Genomic DNA, 19,608 nt, shown 5'->3' with positions numbered 1-19,608 from the left:
GTAAAATGCTTAGATTTTCTTCAACAGTATCTATTCTGATAGGAAAGTGAATCTAGTTGGTACTTTGGGGGTTAAAATTAAAAAAATCTCAGTAGTTTTCAAAACGGGAATTTTTACGCAAAATCTGTTTTCGAGAAAATTAATTTTGATTTTTGGTGCAACTCTTAAACAAATGACCGTAGGTATATGAAATTTTGACTGAATGTTTATATTAGCATTTTCTGTACACCATAACATTTTCCAAATTTTTTGATTAAAAAAGCTTGAAAATTTAATAGTAGGTTCCTATTATATTGTTTCAAAGGCAGATGAAAAAAATTAAAAATCCATAGTCACAATTTTTTTTTTATAAACATCTAAAGTTCAAATATTGACAAAATACGTAAAAATCACAAAAATTAGCAAATTATTTTGAGTAATAATTCATACAAATTGTTCTTTTTAAATCTAAGATTTTAAAATGTAATACAAGATTCCTCATAAGTTTGTCTATCTTTATCAAAAAAAAAAATGTCTACAAGAAAGTCAAATTAAATTTTTATGAGCGTTTGAATTTCTTATTTTCTTGTAATTAAAAAACGAATGACTGTAGATACTTGAAAATTTCACTGAATTTTTATTTTATCAATTCTTATACTTGATACAATTTTCAAAATATTTTAACTTGTTTTGAACTGTTTACGGAAATTTTATATTTAAATTTTTTATTTTTTTTCTATGAATATCAATAAAGTTTTATCTGTTGGGCCAAAAAGTGTAAAAATTGAATACAAGGCTCCCGATATATTGTTGCAATAGCAGTTGAAAAATATTAAAAATACAAAATCACAATTTTTTTTTATAAGCATTTAAAGATCGAGTTTTGACAAAATGTATAAAATTTAAAATTTCATATTTATTTTGTAGTTAAAAATGTATAAAATGTTCAACTTTTAAATTTAAGGATTTAAAATTTAAAACAAGATTCTGCATAAGTAGTTAATTCTATTACCAAAAAATCCAAAAAATACATTTACACAGTTTATTTTTATAGTCATTTTAAGTACAAATTTGGACGAAATTACATATTAAAAACCTAGGATAACTATTTTAGTTATTTTGTTGTGATTGTATAATATTATTATATATATATAGGTACTTGAAACTTTTAAAGTACACTATATTATTTATCTATGATGGTATCACGGTTTGTTGTTGATGTATAACGCGTTATAAGTACCTAATGGATATTGTGATATGATTAATTTGGAATTTATTATAGGTACCTATTATAGGTCAATTTTTTTTTAATACCATAGATAACTGATAAGTATATTTTATATTTTATACCTAGACTGACATACCGCCTTCGCTCAGAATCGTTTTTCTTATATACCTAGTGATATTATATCATTGAATTCAAATTTAATACTATCCATTATACAGTGACCCACTTGTAACCTACTGTACAGCAGAACGACATCCACTTACCCACCTTATTGAAACATTGAGTGTTGTTTGATAAATATTTTATATTTTGATATAAAAGATGAATTTATGTTATTGTTCGATTTCCATATCAATTTATTGTAATAACTTATTTATTTACTTGTACTATTGGGCAATTTGCCCGTTTTATTCATTGAATAAACAATTATTATTATTACTATAATTTATAGTTGAATAATACTAGTTTATATGTCATCTTAAAATATTCACTAAGAAAGTTGTAGAATTAGGATTATATTCTCTTATGATGATGAAATATTTGTAAATATAAATTTCTAGAACTTTGGAATTGTATTCGTTAAGTTGTAAAACGAATTTGTCACATATACGTCAGCTATTGTCCCAGAAAATATAAACATGTGAATGCGATAGGATTCTAACTCTAATAAACGACGAATGAAAAGGTATAGGTACTTGTTCAGTGCAAGTACTGCAACATTGCCAATCGGGCATTGAGAAAAGTTATTTTTATGAAATTAGCACGTATAGATGTGTGTACACACATATGATGTGGATATATGATTGGGAGCTAGGGACTGGTAAAATGGGCCACAATCATCTTAAATCAGCATAACAATTATATTTTGCTATGGTGGTGGCCATTTTCAATTGTATTTGCATATTTGTTTAGAAATAAAATTGGAGAAATCTGGATTTGATAATACGTTTTTGTTTCAAGGGGTCTGTATATTATTATAAAGAGTTGTTGGTCTTCATATATTGTGTAGGTATTTTAAAATGTCTATGAAATATTTTTAACAATTTATAAAAAAAAAATCAATTTTTAAGTGATTACCTAACAAATATCCACCTTTTTGAAATTTTTTAAAATAAAAAAATACATCTTATTTTGAAAAAAGTCGTTTTCTCTATACTATTATCAATAATGTATCATACATTTTTTTTTAGCATATTCAACTTATATTATTACAGATTTCATATAGCATATTATTTGATAGCGTCCTATATTTAAAATTTAAAAAATTTTCCATTTTGCAATAATTCTTAAGCACTGCTGATAACAGACGAAAATCGAGCAGTAACGGTATGACTGCGCGCATGCTGGCCGCCGCTTTTCGGTTATATTTAACCAGATTCTATTTATACGTGGCCAGGCATTTCGCTGGCTGTGACACAGATTTAATGTTTTTATATGTGCCGTGTCAGTAGAGCGACGCTGGAACGGCCAGTGGTCAACGGTTTTGGTGGCGGTGGCGTTAGCAGTGACGACGAGTTTGATTTTAAAAAAGTTATACGATATCTGCACATCCAATTACTGTAACGTGGTGTTACCACGTAAGATTCGCTTTCCGTCACAAAAATATCTCTGAATTGACATTGTTACACCGATCGGTCCCGGTCGCGAACGACACCTGACGATGAAGAAAAGCGATGATGACGACGACGACAACAACGAGAGTTGTTACACGGATTACGAGACTGATGGTTTTTGGAGTTCAGAGAAAACTCTAATGGAATCCGTACAGGGAAAAGGGGCCGCGAACACATCGACGACCACCCGGAGGAAGAAGAAGAAGAAGAAGGTCAAGGACCGAGGAGATGGTAAGAAGTTGAACGTGGCCGGAACAGGCTTAAGACACCAGTGGCGATGTTTCCTGCAGGAGAATGACGACGAGTGGCGAAAGTTCTGGAATGCCGGACGAAAATGCTTTATCAACACGGTATAGTTGGAAACGTAGTAAAGTTGTGTGATGGGTGACGGCGGAGGTTGGGTGAGGGATGGGGGGGGGGTCATTGTTTGGACGGCGTCAAATAATCGATCGCGCCGGTGGCTGTTCCGTCTGCAGTAGTAGTGGTTGGCCGTAGTTTCTATATGCGATCACCTATAAATTTTTTTTTTCGCACCAACCGATTTACGCGGTGCGGCACAGTAGTAAAACAAAAATGTCCTATATTTGGATTCGTAGTGTTTTCCCATCTTTCAAAAGACTTACGAAAATCCACGAAAATACCGTATTATATCGACAGCTTATTTTTACTTCAATCCTGAGCAATGTGAGCAATATATTAATGGATTTACAATACTTGGCGTGTTTTTACTTTTTTTTTTTTTTATCTATGTGCATAAACGTCGAAGGTTCCGTGTATTGTGTCTGTCGATATTTGGTACTTTAAAGAGCTCATTTTTATTGAGTGGGTAATTTCGGTCCACGTTCCGTTACGTTTGGCTTATACCTAAAATTGGTTTATTTTCCTGGATAAAAATTTACCAATGATTGATGCGTCGCCACCGCCGTCTTCTGTTACCTTATAACCACCACATTAAATATAATTATATAAATACATCTGTTGATATCGGGCGAATGGATATGCGCAACGTTGTAGAGTTTTTCTGGTTAGAATTTCGAGGTCCTTCCCCGAGGTAGAGGCTTGAATCGATTATACATCATGGACGGCTACAACAAAAAATTAGTTGCGTCCCACTATAATAAAATATCTTCCTAATTGCGGTCCAGTATATTTTAGGGTATATACCAATTGCAGCCCATGTTATTTTTGTGTACATGCTAATTAAAAATATTAAATATCATATATAACGTAACTTTATTTTCCCTCCCATTTTACACACACTGTGTGTAGCATCATTACTACAGGTAGATTAAAAATATTGTTTTGCAGTTTTCGTTTAAATATTTACCATATTTAAAAAAAATTGATATCATGTCACTGGTAAAAACTTATCTCATATTTATTTTTTTATAATTTCGAATTCGTTAATATTTTGTAACTGTCGTTATTAAACAGTTGACGGTAATAATATTATAATATTATGATGGACTTGTCTTAAAATGATATATATCATACAATAAAATATTAATATAGTATGTTATAAAACTGTATTATGATTGTCGACTGTCATTCTTATTAAACATATTATTAATATACCTATTATATTATATTTATCGGTATGAATGTATTGATACATACATCTTAAAATGGTAAATATTGATTGGGCCGCTATCGCAACAAAACTCGGACTGCAATAAATTTGGATTAAACCTTTATTCGTAGTTATCTTTGGGACGCAACTATAGTATGCTGCCGAAACTACTAGGGCTGACGGGTTAGGTCGTAAGGGATGGAGTCGGGAATGGTAAGGGTATAGGGGGAATGGAGACCTCGATCTGTGCAGTATAATTGACTCCGAACACGTCCTGTACGCCTGTATACCTGACGTGGTCTATTGCTCGTGACCAATGCACATAGGTGATACTGGTGGTCATGTGCGGCGTGGGAGGTATGGTGTTCCGTTACACGGAAGGCGCTTTTGAGTCGTTCTACAAGTGCGGCGTGAAGCGGGTGAAGAGGGACTTCTTGGACGGGCTGTGGACGGACAGCCGACGGATGGGCGCGGACGAGTGGAAACAGACGGCCCGCCGGAAACTGGTTGAGTTCGAGGAGCAGCTACACGACGCCTTCGAGGCGGGCACGACCACGTACAGCGGCCGCAGCTCGTGGAGCTTCGTCAACTCGGCCATTTACTGTTTCACCGTAGTCACGACCATAGGTAATGCACTCATTTCACAGCCCAGCCCCTGACACACCACGTCTGTCAGCCTTGGACTCTGGCGATGTTTTTCCGTTTCGCAAACCGATCAAAGCTTACAGCAGTGTTCTAGCCATATTTAATAAAACGATCAATATATTGACACCTCCCACCACCAATTCGGTCCAATCCGTTATTCCGATTCAAAAATATAATTTATTGCATCTCAATCCGTAGATAATCCAAATGTGAGTTTTAGAGATCCGATCCGTATTTGCTTTAATATTGAAATAGTGTTTTAGATTAGCATTAAATACAAATTACTAATCGGGTACAGAAAAAAACCTTTTAAATATAATAATATTTATACAATTCCACCTAATGGCTATTTTTAAAAAGATTCATCATAAAATAAAATGCAATAACTGTATTTTAATTTTTGGATTTCGAATCGGTCATTGTAATCTAGATTTTCTCAGTAGTTCGAAAAAGTATTTTTCCATCAGGATTTGATAATGATTTCCAAACTAATTTATACCACAGCAAGCATGTGGGTGTGGGTGAGGTCCGAGAGCAGGATTTGTACTTTGAGGCGGGGACGTGTCTACTTAACGGTTTTTGTAATTTAATCAAGCTTTATAGTTTATACTCACGCAGCAAAACTGTATACGCTCACGTCCTCCGATGGTAATATTTTCATCCAGCAAATTAATTGAAAAATGAATGTATATTGTAAATAATGACGTTCATTTTTATCACACGATTGACCGGATACATTTGGTTCTTTTTACGGCCCTATTCCGCGTTTTTCTAATATACACTGTGATGGCTGGTATAATAATCGTGTAACACGTATAACATTAAATATATATTTTATATATTATACAGGTATATATTATGATGGAGTCGCGAAAAGGGTTTGACTACATTTTAACGGTGCAATAAACACAGTTCACCTGTGGTCTTATCACACCGAAAATTAATCATATTTATCACGAACACTATAATATATTGCTATATTTTCGTCTAAACGTAGTCTAACCGTAAATAGCGCAATAAACATATTTCACAGTAGAAACACTAGAAATATAACACTAATAAAATACGATCAATCATTTTTTGTGATTTTTGTAAAGCCTTGGAGTTGCTTGAATTATAATCACCGTGTTTTGGATAATGTTGTTGTATTTTTTTTATATAAATATTATCTAAAAATCAAAAATCGTTGTTGCCACATTTTCAATCTAATCTAATACTTTTGATACTTTAAAAATATCAAAGTTTTTTATATTTTACTGTGGTAGAACAAAAATATAAAAATTAAAAAGTCGCTATAATTTAATGGCTAATAGGTTATTTGATCTTTAGGACTTATTGGTGTATTGTACATAGATATTTACCATTTATATGATAAGTTACATGTATATATAGGTATAAACAATGATTAATATTGTTAATTATACCAAAAATCGAATTAAATTGTCTTAAGTCCAATGTACCCACTCTAGACAAATGATTGGTTTTTGCTGTTTGATGTTTGGACAAGAAGAGTGATGTGAAGGTGAAGTTATAATTTTATCTCGGCGCCCATTTTCCACATATTCACTATGGCTCCCTTCGTATAAACTTTAAACGGTTCATAAATCAATCTGATCTACCTCCCACGGTATAATATATTTTTGTTGTACTGCTGAATACGTGTTAAGCAGAAGCTGCTAAAATTCTAGTCTTTTGATATTAATTCTTCTAGCGACTAGACCCGACGCAATGTATTTACAATTTACACCCAAAAACTCGTTAGTCGTTGTTCCATCGATTGATGTACAAAATTACAAATATGCGCAACAACAACAAAACAACACTACCTACATGACACTGATTACACGCAAAATACAATATTCGTGCCCACGTAGAAAATCTGAATACATTATAATATTATTATGTCCTGTAAATAATAATAATAGTAATAATAATAATAATAATAATAATAATAATAATCTTCTAGTTGAATCAATTCCATTATGTCTCGTATTACTAACTTTGTCCATTATGCCTGTTAATATCCGTTATAGATTCACATAGTATAATCCATTGTTATACCGAACTAAAGAATCCAAACATCCCTCAGGCATAAGGCGTATTGAACGGTATTAAATACTATTAATATTACGATGGTCCAGTAAAATATATACATCGTAAATGAAACAAATTGGAAATAACAAGTATACTAGACCTAACCTTAGTTGTTACTTTATGTCTATTTAAAATGTATGCTACATAGTATTGTTCGTTTTTGTTTGACCTACAATAGGTAGTTAACATGTTTAAAATACTAAAATTCACATTTTCTAATGAAAATTCCGTTATGTATGTAAGTATGAGTATATGGCGTATCCGTAATTATATAGAATTAATTACATGAATATTTCAACATATTATTTTCTTATACAATATACGTAGGTACACATTATTAAATAATATGTATTCAAATTTAAATTTCTTAACTACCAAAACATTTTACAAACTGATAAGAAACGAGTAGATTTAATTAAACAAGCAGAGTTCAACAATTATATTTATAGTTTTAAATTTGTCAAAATTGGATACACTTATGACTTGTTAGATCAGTAGCCACTAGCCACGCATAAAATATATAATAGTCGACACACGAAATAAGTAAAATGTCGGGTCAAACGAACTATCATTTATAATTGTATAATTATTTTTAAAATGTAATTTGAACATAATATTAAATTATTGATAGGCAATACAAATGGTTCATAATGATATAATATTTTTCTTAGCATATTTTCCCCGTAAACACAGTACAGCATTACGGTGAACAGTGTACCTATACATATTATCTACATTTTACACATTAAACGTAAAAATCGTAAGCTCGTAAATATACAATATATTTAATATTATATGTATTAGTCTAAGTGTCTAACACATACATTTGTTTTGACAAAGTTTAAAAATACCAAAATAAAATTTTTATTTTATCTTATAATTATTTTTATTTTTACATCTGTGCATATTGATTATTTTAAACACTCTTTATTTCAAAATTATGAAATATTTTTTTAGTCCTTAATTTTGAAAAATGTCATTAATAAAAACTTAAGTGCCTTCTGCATTTCTGCATATTCGATAGGTACCTACCTATTTATACAAAAAGTGTTCTGATAATGAAATTAAAAATATAGGTTGTTTATTTGTTATCAAATGTCATCATCAGTTTTCTCAACAAACATAACTATGAAAATTTATGGATATTATAAAGTGTTAGAAATACATATCAAATTGTAGTATTGTACCTAAAATTGTCTAAAAATACAATTTCAAAAATAGATTTATAATTTTTGAGGCGAAGTGTGTTCTCTGTTCAAAGAATCACAATTGTATATAGTATTAATATAACAATGAAATAATTATGTTTTATACATATTACATGTGCAGTGTAGGAAATAGAAATTAACATTTATCAAATACGAAATCAAAATAATTTCAATAAATTCAATCAAATAAAGAGCGAAAGCCTATTATTAAATCAAACAATATTATTATGTTTCGTACTTCTTTAGATCCAGTTTTTTTTTGCTGAGGCATGATAATTTAAACTTATATGCAAAAAAATTTGACATATTTGGCTATTATGAGTTTATGCCTTTATGGCCCATTGACACACATCATTATATTTTGTACTGCGTGTGAAGTGCTTTAAACAAATTAAAAAAACGTACATTTTGTATAATTTTTAGTCTACATTTCTTAGCATATTTCTTAGTTATTAGTTATTACCAAGGCCGGTAATGCAGAATGCTTGAAGGCTATGCAAACTGTGTCGTCAAACAGATCCATATAATACAAGAGGCCACAAAATTTGCTTCGCAAAAACACTTTGCACACAGCACTGATATTCACTGGTATTCACTGGTCATTAAAATTATTTATAGTAATCCATATTGAAAGTTGTAAAAATTTTCGTTTTTTTTTTATTGCTTATTAGGTATTGGGTATATTAATTCGAAATTGACGGGACTGTTGAAAAACTGCGAATTACCGAGAGTTCGAATTGTTGAGTAGTTCGAAAAACAAGAGGGCAAAAAAAAATTCGAATTACAGAGTTAAGAAAAAAAATTTGTTTTTTATTATTGTACATACATACATATTAATTATTTCAGTAAATTAGGTGATACAACATACATATTAGAGTTGTTTATTTTTAATTTTAACATTTTTAATTATTTATTATTATTATAAAATGATTTTATTTTTGTCCTTCAAAAAGGAATGTCAAATGTCTTAGCCACTTCGGTTTTTTTGTCACCTCTTTCAACCACTTCAATCAATTGTTTTTTTTCCGAAATCGTCAAGGATTTTTTAGCATTAGACGCACTCATCACAAGAACTTTACTTTACAACCGACCAAACGAAACTAAAATAAAACTACATTCGGCTGACGGCTATCGACGACTCGACGAGTTAAATTACGATTACCTAAAGAACATTAAGAAGTAAAACGATAAGGTTCTTACGATAATATTCTATAGTTATCGGCAATAATAATCTAAATTTCTACACGATTGTATAGTAAATTATTAATAAAAGGATTATAAGAATACAGATAAAATACATTTGGTGAATATACTTCGAATTTCCGAGCATTTAATGAATGATACTTCGAATTGTCAAGTCTTAGTGGCCAGTTTTCCCAAAATTTAATTTTGAATTACCGAGAGTACTTAAATGCATTGTTTTTGTTCGAATTACCGCGTGATTTTCAAGGAACCGAGTATTTAATTCAAATTACCGAAGGGTTTGAATTATCGAGAGTCGACTGTACTATATTTATTATTTTTTCATACCTCGTAAAAAATACTGCAGACAACCGGGCGCGGTTCTTATAAATTAGATAACTCACAATGGATTGTCATCATTTCAGGTTACGGTCATATATCTCCGTCGACGAATACTGGTCGGCTGATTACCATTGTGTACGCAATATTTGGCATACCGATATTCCTTATTTTGTTAGCCGATTTCGGAAAAATGTTCACCAGAGGCATTAAATTTCTCTGGGCGTTCGTCCGGCGTCTATACTACACCGGCAGCTGTCGAAAAGTTCGCAGAACTGCGCCAGTTCAAGTAAGTAAAAATAATTTCCATGACCATACTAAACCTTAAACTCCACGAACCGTATAGCGTACAATAGTGCTATCACTTATGAATGACTTGTGAATTTAGACTATGCGAATCTGAAACCTTAGATCGTTCATAAAGGACACGCATGACTAATAAACTATTTCATTTCAAAATATTTTATGCATTTTGGTAACAGTAATGCGAGCAATATTGCGAGGACAACGTGAAATGTCTACTATTCATGATTAAACGACCTTTGTACATCGTATAAATATATGTTATTACGTTAATTACGTTAAATTACACGTTAAAAATGTAAATATGTACAGTCAAAATATAATATCTGTGGACTGTTTCGTATTATTAAATTACCAATTGGGTACATTATTCCATAATTCTGTCGTACAAACTAGTAATTAACAATCATATTATATCTAACAGTTCAAAATGTTCGTCGTGGTGTATGAGGGTAGGTGTAAATAATAGGTGTTAATAGTAGTTGACCGTGATGATGTGAAAATGATATTTTATTAATTTCAAAATAATTGTATAGATATTTTATAAAACTGCAGGGACAAAAACAACAGTTCAACTTTATATGTACACTACCGGTGTACTAAATAAATATAAAATCATCAATCAGGAAGAGAATTTCAAATTAAATTATTATTTACTTACCAAACATAAGCATCTATTGTGATAATCTTAAAAGTTTAATCGTTTTGAACTTCAGATAAAATAAATGTATTAAATATATGCTAATATGTAGGTATACACTTTTATATAGGTGGGTAGGCAAATATATTTGTTTTTGCGTGTATTTTTAATATATTAATTTAAAACATAATATTTTACTAGAAATTAGATTGGAATGTGTCGAAAATGTAATATGTTTTTGACAAGTATTCACTTTTGTTTCTCTTGATATTGTGTACTAGTGTACTAGACAATATCAAACTTTTTAATTCATTAAAAAATATCCTTTTAACCATCAAATATTTTATATTTTCATTTACCTACATCAAGACTTTACACTGTTTACCCAATTTGGCTGTAAGTTGATACGACGAAGTATATAATAGTTATTACAATGTATAGTAAAATAACAGTTTAATAACCACAACACTCAGTAATATTATATTAGAATATTATATGAAGTTTGCTGTTCCTTTTTAAGTATAGCATTTAAAAATTAAAGCAAGTGCGAGGGTTCAAAATATACAAAAACAAACTACCTAAATAACTCGTTTCATAAAAAAAGTATCTTTTCTCTTATCTACAGTAACCACATTAAAATAAGAGATCGAGGGTATCATTTGATTTGATAGGTCATTGCATTTCAAAAGTGGAAGTAATTAATTAAAAGCTATAATGGACGTTGAATTCTTTAAAAAAAAAAATGGCGTTAATGTTTCGTTTCGTATTTCAATTGGCCGGGGGAAAGCATGTGAACAGTAATACAACGAAGACATTTTAATTGTTTGTGTTTCCATAAAATATACAAAATAACTTTTAAAGGCTTTTAGAAGTCGATTACTTTATAATACCCGAATTTAAACATTGAATTCTAATTATTGATTTTAAATTAATTTGGTACAGTGTGTTCGATATTATGTTGTTTACCAAACACGTAGACATTAAATACTATTTAAACGATTATTGAAATCAAAGCCACATTAAAATTTAAATATTTAGCGAAACCAAGTATGGAAATATAATACTATCATTATTTTTTTTCGCCTAACTTTTATGTTTCGATGTAGGTATTTTATGTCAGAGAATGAGACTCAACAAATATTTATCTAAATCCTTCCTTATTCAATCGTTATGTTTTTACCACTATTTAAAATTATGAAAAACTTTTCCTGATGAATAAGATGACATTTTTCGCGCTTTTGTTTCAAATATCCAGCCGCCTATTTTAAGCCACTTAAACCATTAGAACCAAACCTGCAATATATTTTATGCATTACGAAAGTGTAACATGTACAAAATATACTTCGGGAGTTAACTCTCCCCTCCCTCCTATATACACACCACAGTTTTCCGGTGTTTTATTCCTCCAAATTGTTATAACAAAACGCAACACTGACCGTTTTTTTTCCAGGAGGTCATGAAAGGCGTACAGATGATGTACGACATTACTAAGTTCCGGAGGCCAAGCAACATGTTTGGCGGAGTTCCGGACAGTCAGTCCGGATTTCCTCCCACGTCCCCTAGCACGCCGGCCCTCAGCGTGTACACAATCGACGACGAGTTCAACCTACCCGTTTCGGTGGCGTTCATGATGCTGGTAGTATACATCGTAATTGGGGCAATCATGTTCTGTTTCGAGGAAGGATGGGGATTTTTTGAATCCTTCTATTTCGTCTTCATATCCATGTCGACGATCGGATTCGGAGATTTCGTGCCCAAGGTTCGTCGATGATCCATTAGTTAAGATTTAAGATCGTTTATTACATCCGATAATCTTCATAATATGATTTTAATAGAAAAAAGTTATAATTTTTTTAATTTGTGTCAAATTCTAATTATTTATTTTAGGTGGTTACATATTTTAAATAATACTATAAGAAAGGAATTAAATAATAATTATAGTTTACAAACAAGCATAATAGATAATTTATATGTTTTGGCTGAATGTATAAGTGTCATTTGTTTTTGGCTAAATATGGCCATTCAGAAGTTAATATTCATAAGAAAACGGCCTAACCTGTAAATCATTAACAATTTCTCTCGATTTTTTTCATACAAACGTCTTATAATGGTTCTTCATAATTCAAAACACGGGATGGTTTGGGCGTGAAAAAAACCGATATTATAAAAACTATGGAAAATAGCTTTTAAACAAATAAAAAAAAATTTGTATTATACTCAAAGTATTGCCACAAATTCTTCATTACCACTCAATATTTTGATAATAATATAACATTTTTTATATTTATTTCGTAATCATTAATATTGAACATTTATTTCACAGAACCAACTCGTGATGATTGTGTCTATCGTATATTTGGTTTTCGGACTCGCACTGACGTCTATGTGCATAAATGTCGTACAGGTAAGAGTTAACAATTAATTCGTTTTTTCATAGAGGATTTTCATTTAAAAAGAATTGATATTAAAAAATTATAAGTCTGCTCATATCATAAAATACTTAGAATTTATTACCCGTAGAGAAATATCGTTCCCTTACCATCCGGTTGCTGTTGCGAAATTATATACGAACGATCGTTAAAATTGTAGGAAACAAAAACCTAACAAACGTATTTTTAATCATATCCGTCCGTGGCTCCGAGCTATATCATTTTAATATACGTTATTCTTCATACTACCTACTCCCACAGTCATAAGTATATCAACTATATATTACTATATGTACCTACCCGGAACCATTCCCGGGCCGAATTCCGCATTCAGTATATATTTTTTTTACGATTAATATTAATGCATGTGATTAAGACGAATACGCTAAATCTATTACACCGAAATTTGTGATGGATTCGACCTATTATTCTTTCAACGAGATACGGGGTTTTTCCCACGAGATCGTTTTTATCAACGGACATGGTATGTGCTCTTTATTACACCTAGCTTATGAATATATGCAAGTTTCCGGGTGTCCCGACCGTCTCTGGATTATTAATCGTACAGTATATGTATATTACATATTATATTTGCGGTACCTACAGCGCAAGAGGATTTCGGTTCCTGTAAATGTGTACGTTGCATTATTAATTAAACAGTATGTATACGTGGCATAACGATATTTCCTACCCGTGGAATGCGAAATCCAAAGGATAAACCTTCTGGCCGTTGTTATTATTTATTTTGGACGCACCGCACAGCACACGTACCGCGAGTCGACATTTTTAGTTTAAGACACTCGTTTTTACAGCCAATGTTATAGTGTTTTCGGATGAAAAAATGATTATTATAACTAATATTCGAGGTAGGTAGACGGGGACTCGTGACTTGACGTTTTTGGAAAAATATTAGATTCAAACACTTTTAATCGTTGTGATAACTGTTTGTTGGCCGTTTTAAGGTTTTAATATTTTATAAATTACATGAAAATAAGCGAAAGCGATCGATCATCATTCGTCATAACTCAAAGTAAATTGTTTTGATCAAACTGTCTTAATCATTAAACCAATTGTTTAAGGGTTTAAGCATTATAATATCATCGTTAAGCACGTTTTAGACGAGCAAAATCATTAAAGCCGAATAATTTCACTAGGATCTCGTCAAAACAAAAACAAATATTTTATGTATACAATACAATCAATAAATTGTACGATTTGATGTTTATATTTCAGGAAAAGTTGCAGAATTCGTTTAGACAAGCGACGACTAAAATAAGTGCAACAATTGGTCTCGGGTTACCACGGGTAGACAATAACGAGCCGGCGCCTATCGTGGTGGACGACATGATAACCATCGACGCGGACATGACAACAATCGATACGGACGCTGTTACCGATAACGACGACGACTGATTTTTCTTTTTTTCATTTCAACGATGTACGATGACCAAGTACAAATTATATTATTATACGAGATGAGGGATTCGATGTTATGGTATCCCTTGGTTGTATACGATATATAATAACGACGACGAACTCTTCCGAGTCCAATAAAAATGAAATTGTATATATATAATAATATAATCAATATAAAATCAGTCAGTTTTTTTTCATTCCTCTTTTCTGTGTTATTTTTTAATAATTACGACCTGTCATATTTTTGTCAGCACACTGGTGCACTAAGAATTATTACGACACAATGGGTGCAGTACAAAAATAAATTAGCTGCACTTCACAAATTTATAACGTAAAATTACAAACATAGTAGATAACAAATGTCGTGTATACATGCGAGAAAATAATCAAATCGTAAGCAAGACATTAATAATCATAATGGTATGCCAATACAATAATAGATGCACTTACGATTTACCAACGCGAAACCGTTTAGTTAACTTGCATATATTAAATAGCATCAAGTATTTTAGATTCGGTGTCTTAATCTGACATTAGGTAATAACTTATTACTAATATATATAAATTGTGTATCGTGTATTGTGTATCGTCCATTATTCTTCACGTATTCTTTAGACGGGCTTACGATTTTAGAGATCTCAACCAATTTAAATGTAATAAATAAATCATAGATATTAACAAATTATAATATTGAATGTTGCTGATTATTTAGTACTTTAGTTTACTTTGAACTCAAGTTTTATACTAAATACTAAAACTAGAAGTCGTGAGCGACATATTATTCTGAGGAATGGCAGTGTGTACTTTGATACCCCTATTTTTTTCCACGTTTTATTAGTGATCACTAAATTTACAAACCAAAGATAATAATTGTTTATAAACAAAAAAAAATTCTGTTTCCATCGACCATCGTGACTCTCAAAATACTTGTGTAAGAATCACTGTCAAAAGAAAATTTTGGAAAATTCTTTTTTAGTAGTAAGACACTTACATATAGGTACGAAGCTACCGTAAAAATGTCATGTCTCAAGCTATCATTGTTTAGGCTCTACGTTTAAATAATTCAAATAACTCTGAAGTCCAAATCATATGTAAAAAAATGACAGTAGGTATTAATTTTTAATTTATAAATTGTGATCGATCACCAAAAAAAGGTTGAACACTGTATAACAACAGTTAATTATTATAATACATCACAATGAACCATACCCAATTCATTTTTAGCATAAAATACGATTTTAGTAAAATAAAAAATATTACTATCATTAATAAAAATTAAAAGTATATAAATTATAAATTATAATGTATATAAACGTGTTAGAAATAAGTAATACGTTAATGTGCTTATGTAAATTGTTAATTGCTATACATTAAAGAATCTTAATAGAAACCTTACCGTTCTAAATCAATTAACGCCTTACTTAGATGACATAAAAAAGGCTTAATGTTGAGGCTAATAGAATTTTTTAAAACTGGATAGTATATTTTTTTGTAGGACAAATTATTTGAAAAAAACATAATAACTTTCTGACGTCCGACTAAGTTTTATTTTTATAACATTTAAATTTTTCATAATTTATGAGGTATAAATATTATGGGCACCTTATTTTGCTAAGTTCACTTTATTTTCGTACTTAAAACAACTTAGTGGGAGTTTCATTGAAATTTATTAGGTGGCTAAACAGTCAACTCATAATTACGCTGTTTTCACTTATACTATAAGTATTACTATTATTATTAAACTATAATAGCACACACTTTATCACTAATATTATTATATACTTATAATAATAGCTCTAATTGAGGATAATGTAATAATTTAACATTTGTAGTGATAATATAATTTTAATATTATCATCATATATCTAATTGTTTTTGTGTTGGGTAAATTGAATTCCGCTGTAAGATAAAACAATGTGAATTTAATAAATTTCTACCCTGTCATAATTCTGCCCTAGTTAATAATAATACCTATGATAATATTATTAATTGGTATTACCTAGAATATATCAATATATCGTTAGAAAATAGATGTTTATTTGTACCTACTTATACAATAGGTATACTACAGAATAAATTCTTCGACAGTTTTATATTCAGAGTGGATTACGGATATGTATTGATTTTATAATAATGTTTTGATTTTTTTTTTTGTCTGTCATTACATCTTGGAACAGTAAAAATGCTTTGGTTTACAATTTTGAGAGTGAACTCTGGTAGAAAAAATGGTTCTAATTTGTACCTTTGAAGGAGTCAAAAGTTATAAAATCGATTTTCTTAATTACAATATAAATGTGGTTTTGATAAAAAAAAAAGTTAATTGCCCATAACTTAAAAAATAAAAATGTTAAAACTAATCTTTAAAGGGTATTTCTTCATCATTTTTGGTATACTTTCATATGATGTCAACTGGTCACTTCACCCCGGAACACATTATATCTATACATTAATATTTTTTTTTCGAATTGAGGCCTCATTTAAAACTTTGTCCTCTAGGCCTCAAAATGCCTTAATCCGGGCTTGGGTTAACCGAGTTTTAAGTCAAAAGGGTTACAACATTTCTTTTTTTTTTAAACTTGATTTTTTTACCTACTATAAAGACTTGAGACAGGCGACGACGGTACAATACGTATCTAGGTATTATTGATATAATTGTTGTATTATTTTTGATTTGTAGCTGAGTGGTGTAATCCAAGGCTGTATATGAATAATATTTCTGAAGTTACTGTAGATTATTATTGTAAATAGATAATTTAGACTTTTTTTAAATTATATAAATATTTCATTGTGGATGGGAGGGAGCTTAAAAATATACGACTTTGGGTATATAGGGCTTTTTTCATTTCACTAATAAGGTAGTGCCAGTTATTAGCTAGGCTGCTCCTGCCGATGAAGTCAAGTCACGCCTATGATTTCAGTATAAAATGTTATATTCAGGCCGAATTTTTTTTTTTATCAGTTGCAGTTATCTGACAGTATTCCAATCACATTTTTTTGTATTTGCAACTGTAAAAACTGGTTTGTTCACAAAAAATAAAAAACATAAGTTTTCCTAAATTCCAATGTTTGTATTTTCAACAGTCTTAATATACACTTAAGTTACCATATTGAAGGAAAAAGATAAGTACGTATAGTAGGTAGTTGCTATAATAGATAAAATATTTTATGTTTCAAATTTCGGAAAATATGTTTTCACATTTTTAAACAAATGAAGACAACGTAAAATTGTTATGTAGAATTTAATGACTACGTTTAGGGAAATAGGTACTAACGTATTGAACTTGTACCAGTATATACATTATACCATACCTATAATATTAACTATAATTATATATTGTATAATATAACCTATGTTTACACGGGTATTGATGACAGCTTGGAGATGACCAAAATTCGTCACCTTTCCAGATTGCTGACTTGGAAAATTGGCTAGCTGAACGAAACGATTTTTTGTTCAACAATAATCAATAATCATCCATACGGTTGTTTATTTATCATAAAAATACTTGCCAAGCTATGGGTAATGTATACAATTCAATTTTTGTCATTCAAAATTCAAAAACACATACGCAACGAAAACAAATCATTGCGTGATATAAAATATTATATTTGTTTAATATGATCTAATTATTTGAAACAAATCTTTACGATCGTACAAATACTAAGTATAGCCAGTATTATAGATATTATAAACGGATGATCAAAAATAAACTCTTCATAATTTGATATTATTTGATATTATCTTATTTATAGTTTAGGTATTTTTGATGACCTTGGGTTATAATTTTAATTTTAATTTTAATCTAAAGTATAATGATGAAAGCAAACTGAAATAATAGAATGCAATAAACCACAGAACTCGACGAAATAAAAATCAATATTCTCTATGGCTCAAACCTCACAACATATCAAGAAAACTATTGAATATAGAGTAAAGACAATTGATTAAGAATAGGCTATACAAGCCTACCTCATTCACACTTTTATTAATGAAAAAGAGTCACTAAAATGTCTTCAACGCTGATACATTTTATATGTTCTCACTAGGCATACGGATAAATATACTAGAACCACCAACCTACTAGGCATACTGCTGCGACCGTCTCAGATAAATGATAAGGTTCAATGAAAAAAATTTCATCAATATAATATTATGTAGGTATTATAAACAATTTGAAAGACAAAACATTTTTTAAATATGTAGGTACCTATCTGTACCATGTACAAAAACCATTTGAATTAAGTAAAATATTCTAATTTATTATTAGTTCAGTTTTAAAGCCAGCAACCAAAACTTAAATATGAAAAATAAGTTGTCACAAAATGTTTTTAACTTTACTATATATATTACCAATACAACTTATTTGTACACATGGTATTGAATTCCTAAATACTAATTATTAATATTTAATATATTAATTATCTGAATGTTTTTCCGTTTTTGTATAAATTTCATTAGCCATGAAATGTATAATTAAATAACGTTGAGGTCTTTAATAATTAGAATTGTTTTCTTCTTTATGGTGTTGTATTGCTTTTATTTAATATTAGAGAAACCCATAAGGTTAGCTGCCTACACTCCTCATAGGTTTTGTATAATAAAATATAATATCATTAATGATTATTGGACGGTTTCATCTTCACCAGAATACTATTTTAGATTCTGAGTGGAACAATGAATGTATTGATTTTACAATGATGTGTTTTTTTTTATTATTATTTTTTTTTTTTTTTTTATTTTGTGTCTGTCATCACCTTTTAGGACAGTAAAAGTGCTTGGGATTTTCTTCAACAGTACCTTTCCCTGATAGGAAAGTGAATCTAGTTGGTACTTTGGGGGGTCAAATTTTTCCAATAGTTTTCAAAAGCGCCGTGAAAACAAAAGAAAAATTAATGAAAAACGGGCATTTTTACGCAAAATCTGTTTTCGAGAAAATTGATTTTGGTATTTGGTGTAACTTT

The 19,608-nt window shown here is 30.2% G+C and overlaps 2 protein-coding genes across 2 annotated transcripts in view; both read left to right on the top strand.

Moving 5' to 3' along the window:
• LOC107882620 overlaps positions 1 to 19,608 on the top strand; it is a 39,519-nt gene that overhangs the window by 6,451 nt on the left and 13,460 nt on the right. The window lies entirely within an intron of this gene.
• LOC100160413 (TWiK family of potassium channels protein 18) lies at positions 2,636 to 14,843 on the top strand. The gene is made up of 6 exons (XM_001951310.5): positions 2,636 to 3,170; positions 4,717 to 5,017; positions 9,945 to 10,147; positions 12,252 to 12,560; positions 13,125 to 13,205; positions 14,464 to 14,843. The coding sequence occupies exons 1-6, from the start codon at positions 2,868 to 2,870 to the stop codon at positions 14,641 to 14,643; spliced, it is 1,377 nt and encodes a 458-aa protein (XP_001951345.2). The 5' UTR covers positions 2,636 to 2,867; the 3' UTR covers positions 14,644 to 14,843.

This window comes from Acyrthosiphon pisum, chromosome A1, assembly GCF_005508785.2.
Source record: "Acyrthosiphon pisum isolate AL4f chromosome A1, pea_aphid_22Mar2018_4r6ur, whole genome shotgun sequence".
Taxonomy (NCBI): Eukaryota; Metazoa; Arthropoda; class Insecta; order Hemiptera; family Aphididae; genus Acyrthosiphon; species Acyrthosiphon pisum.
Note: the sequence above shows the minus strand (reverse complement) of the source record. Positions and strands in the feature narration are given on the sequence as shown.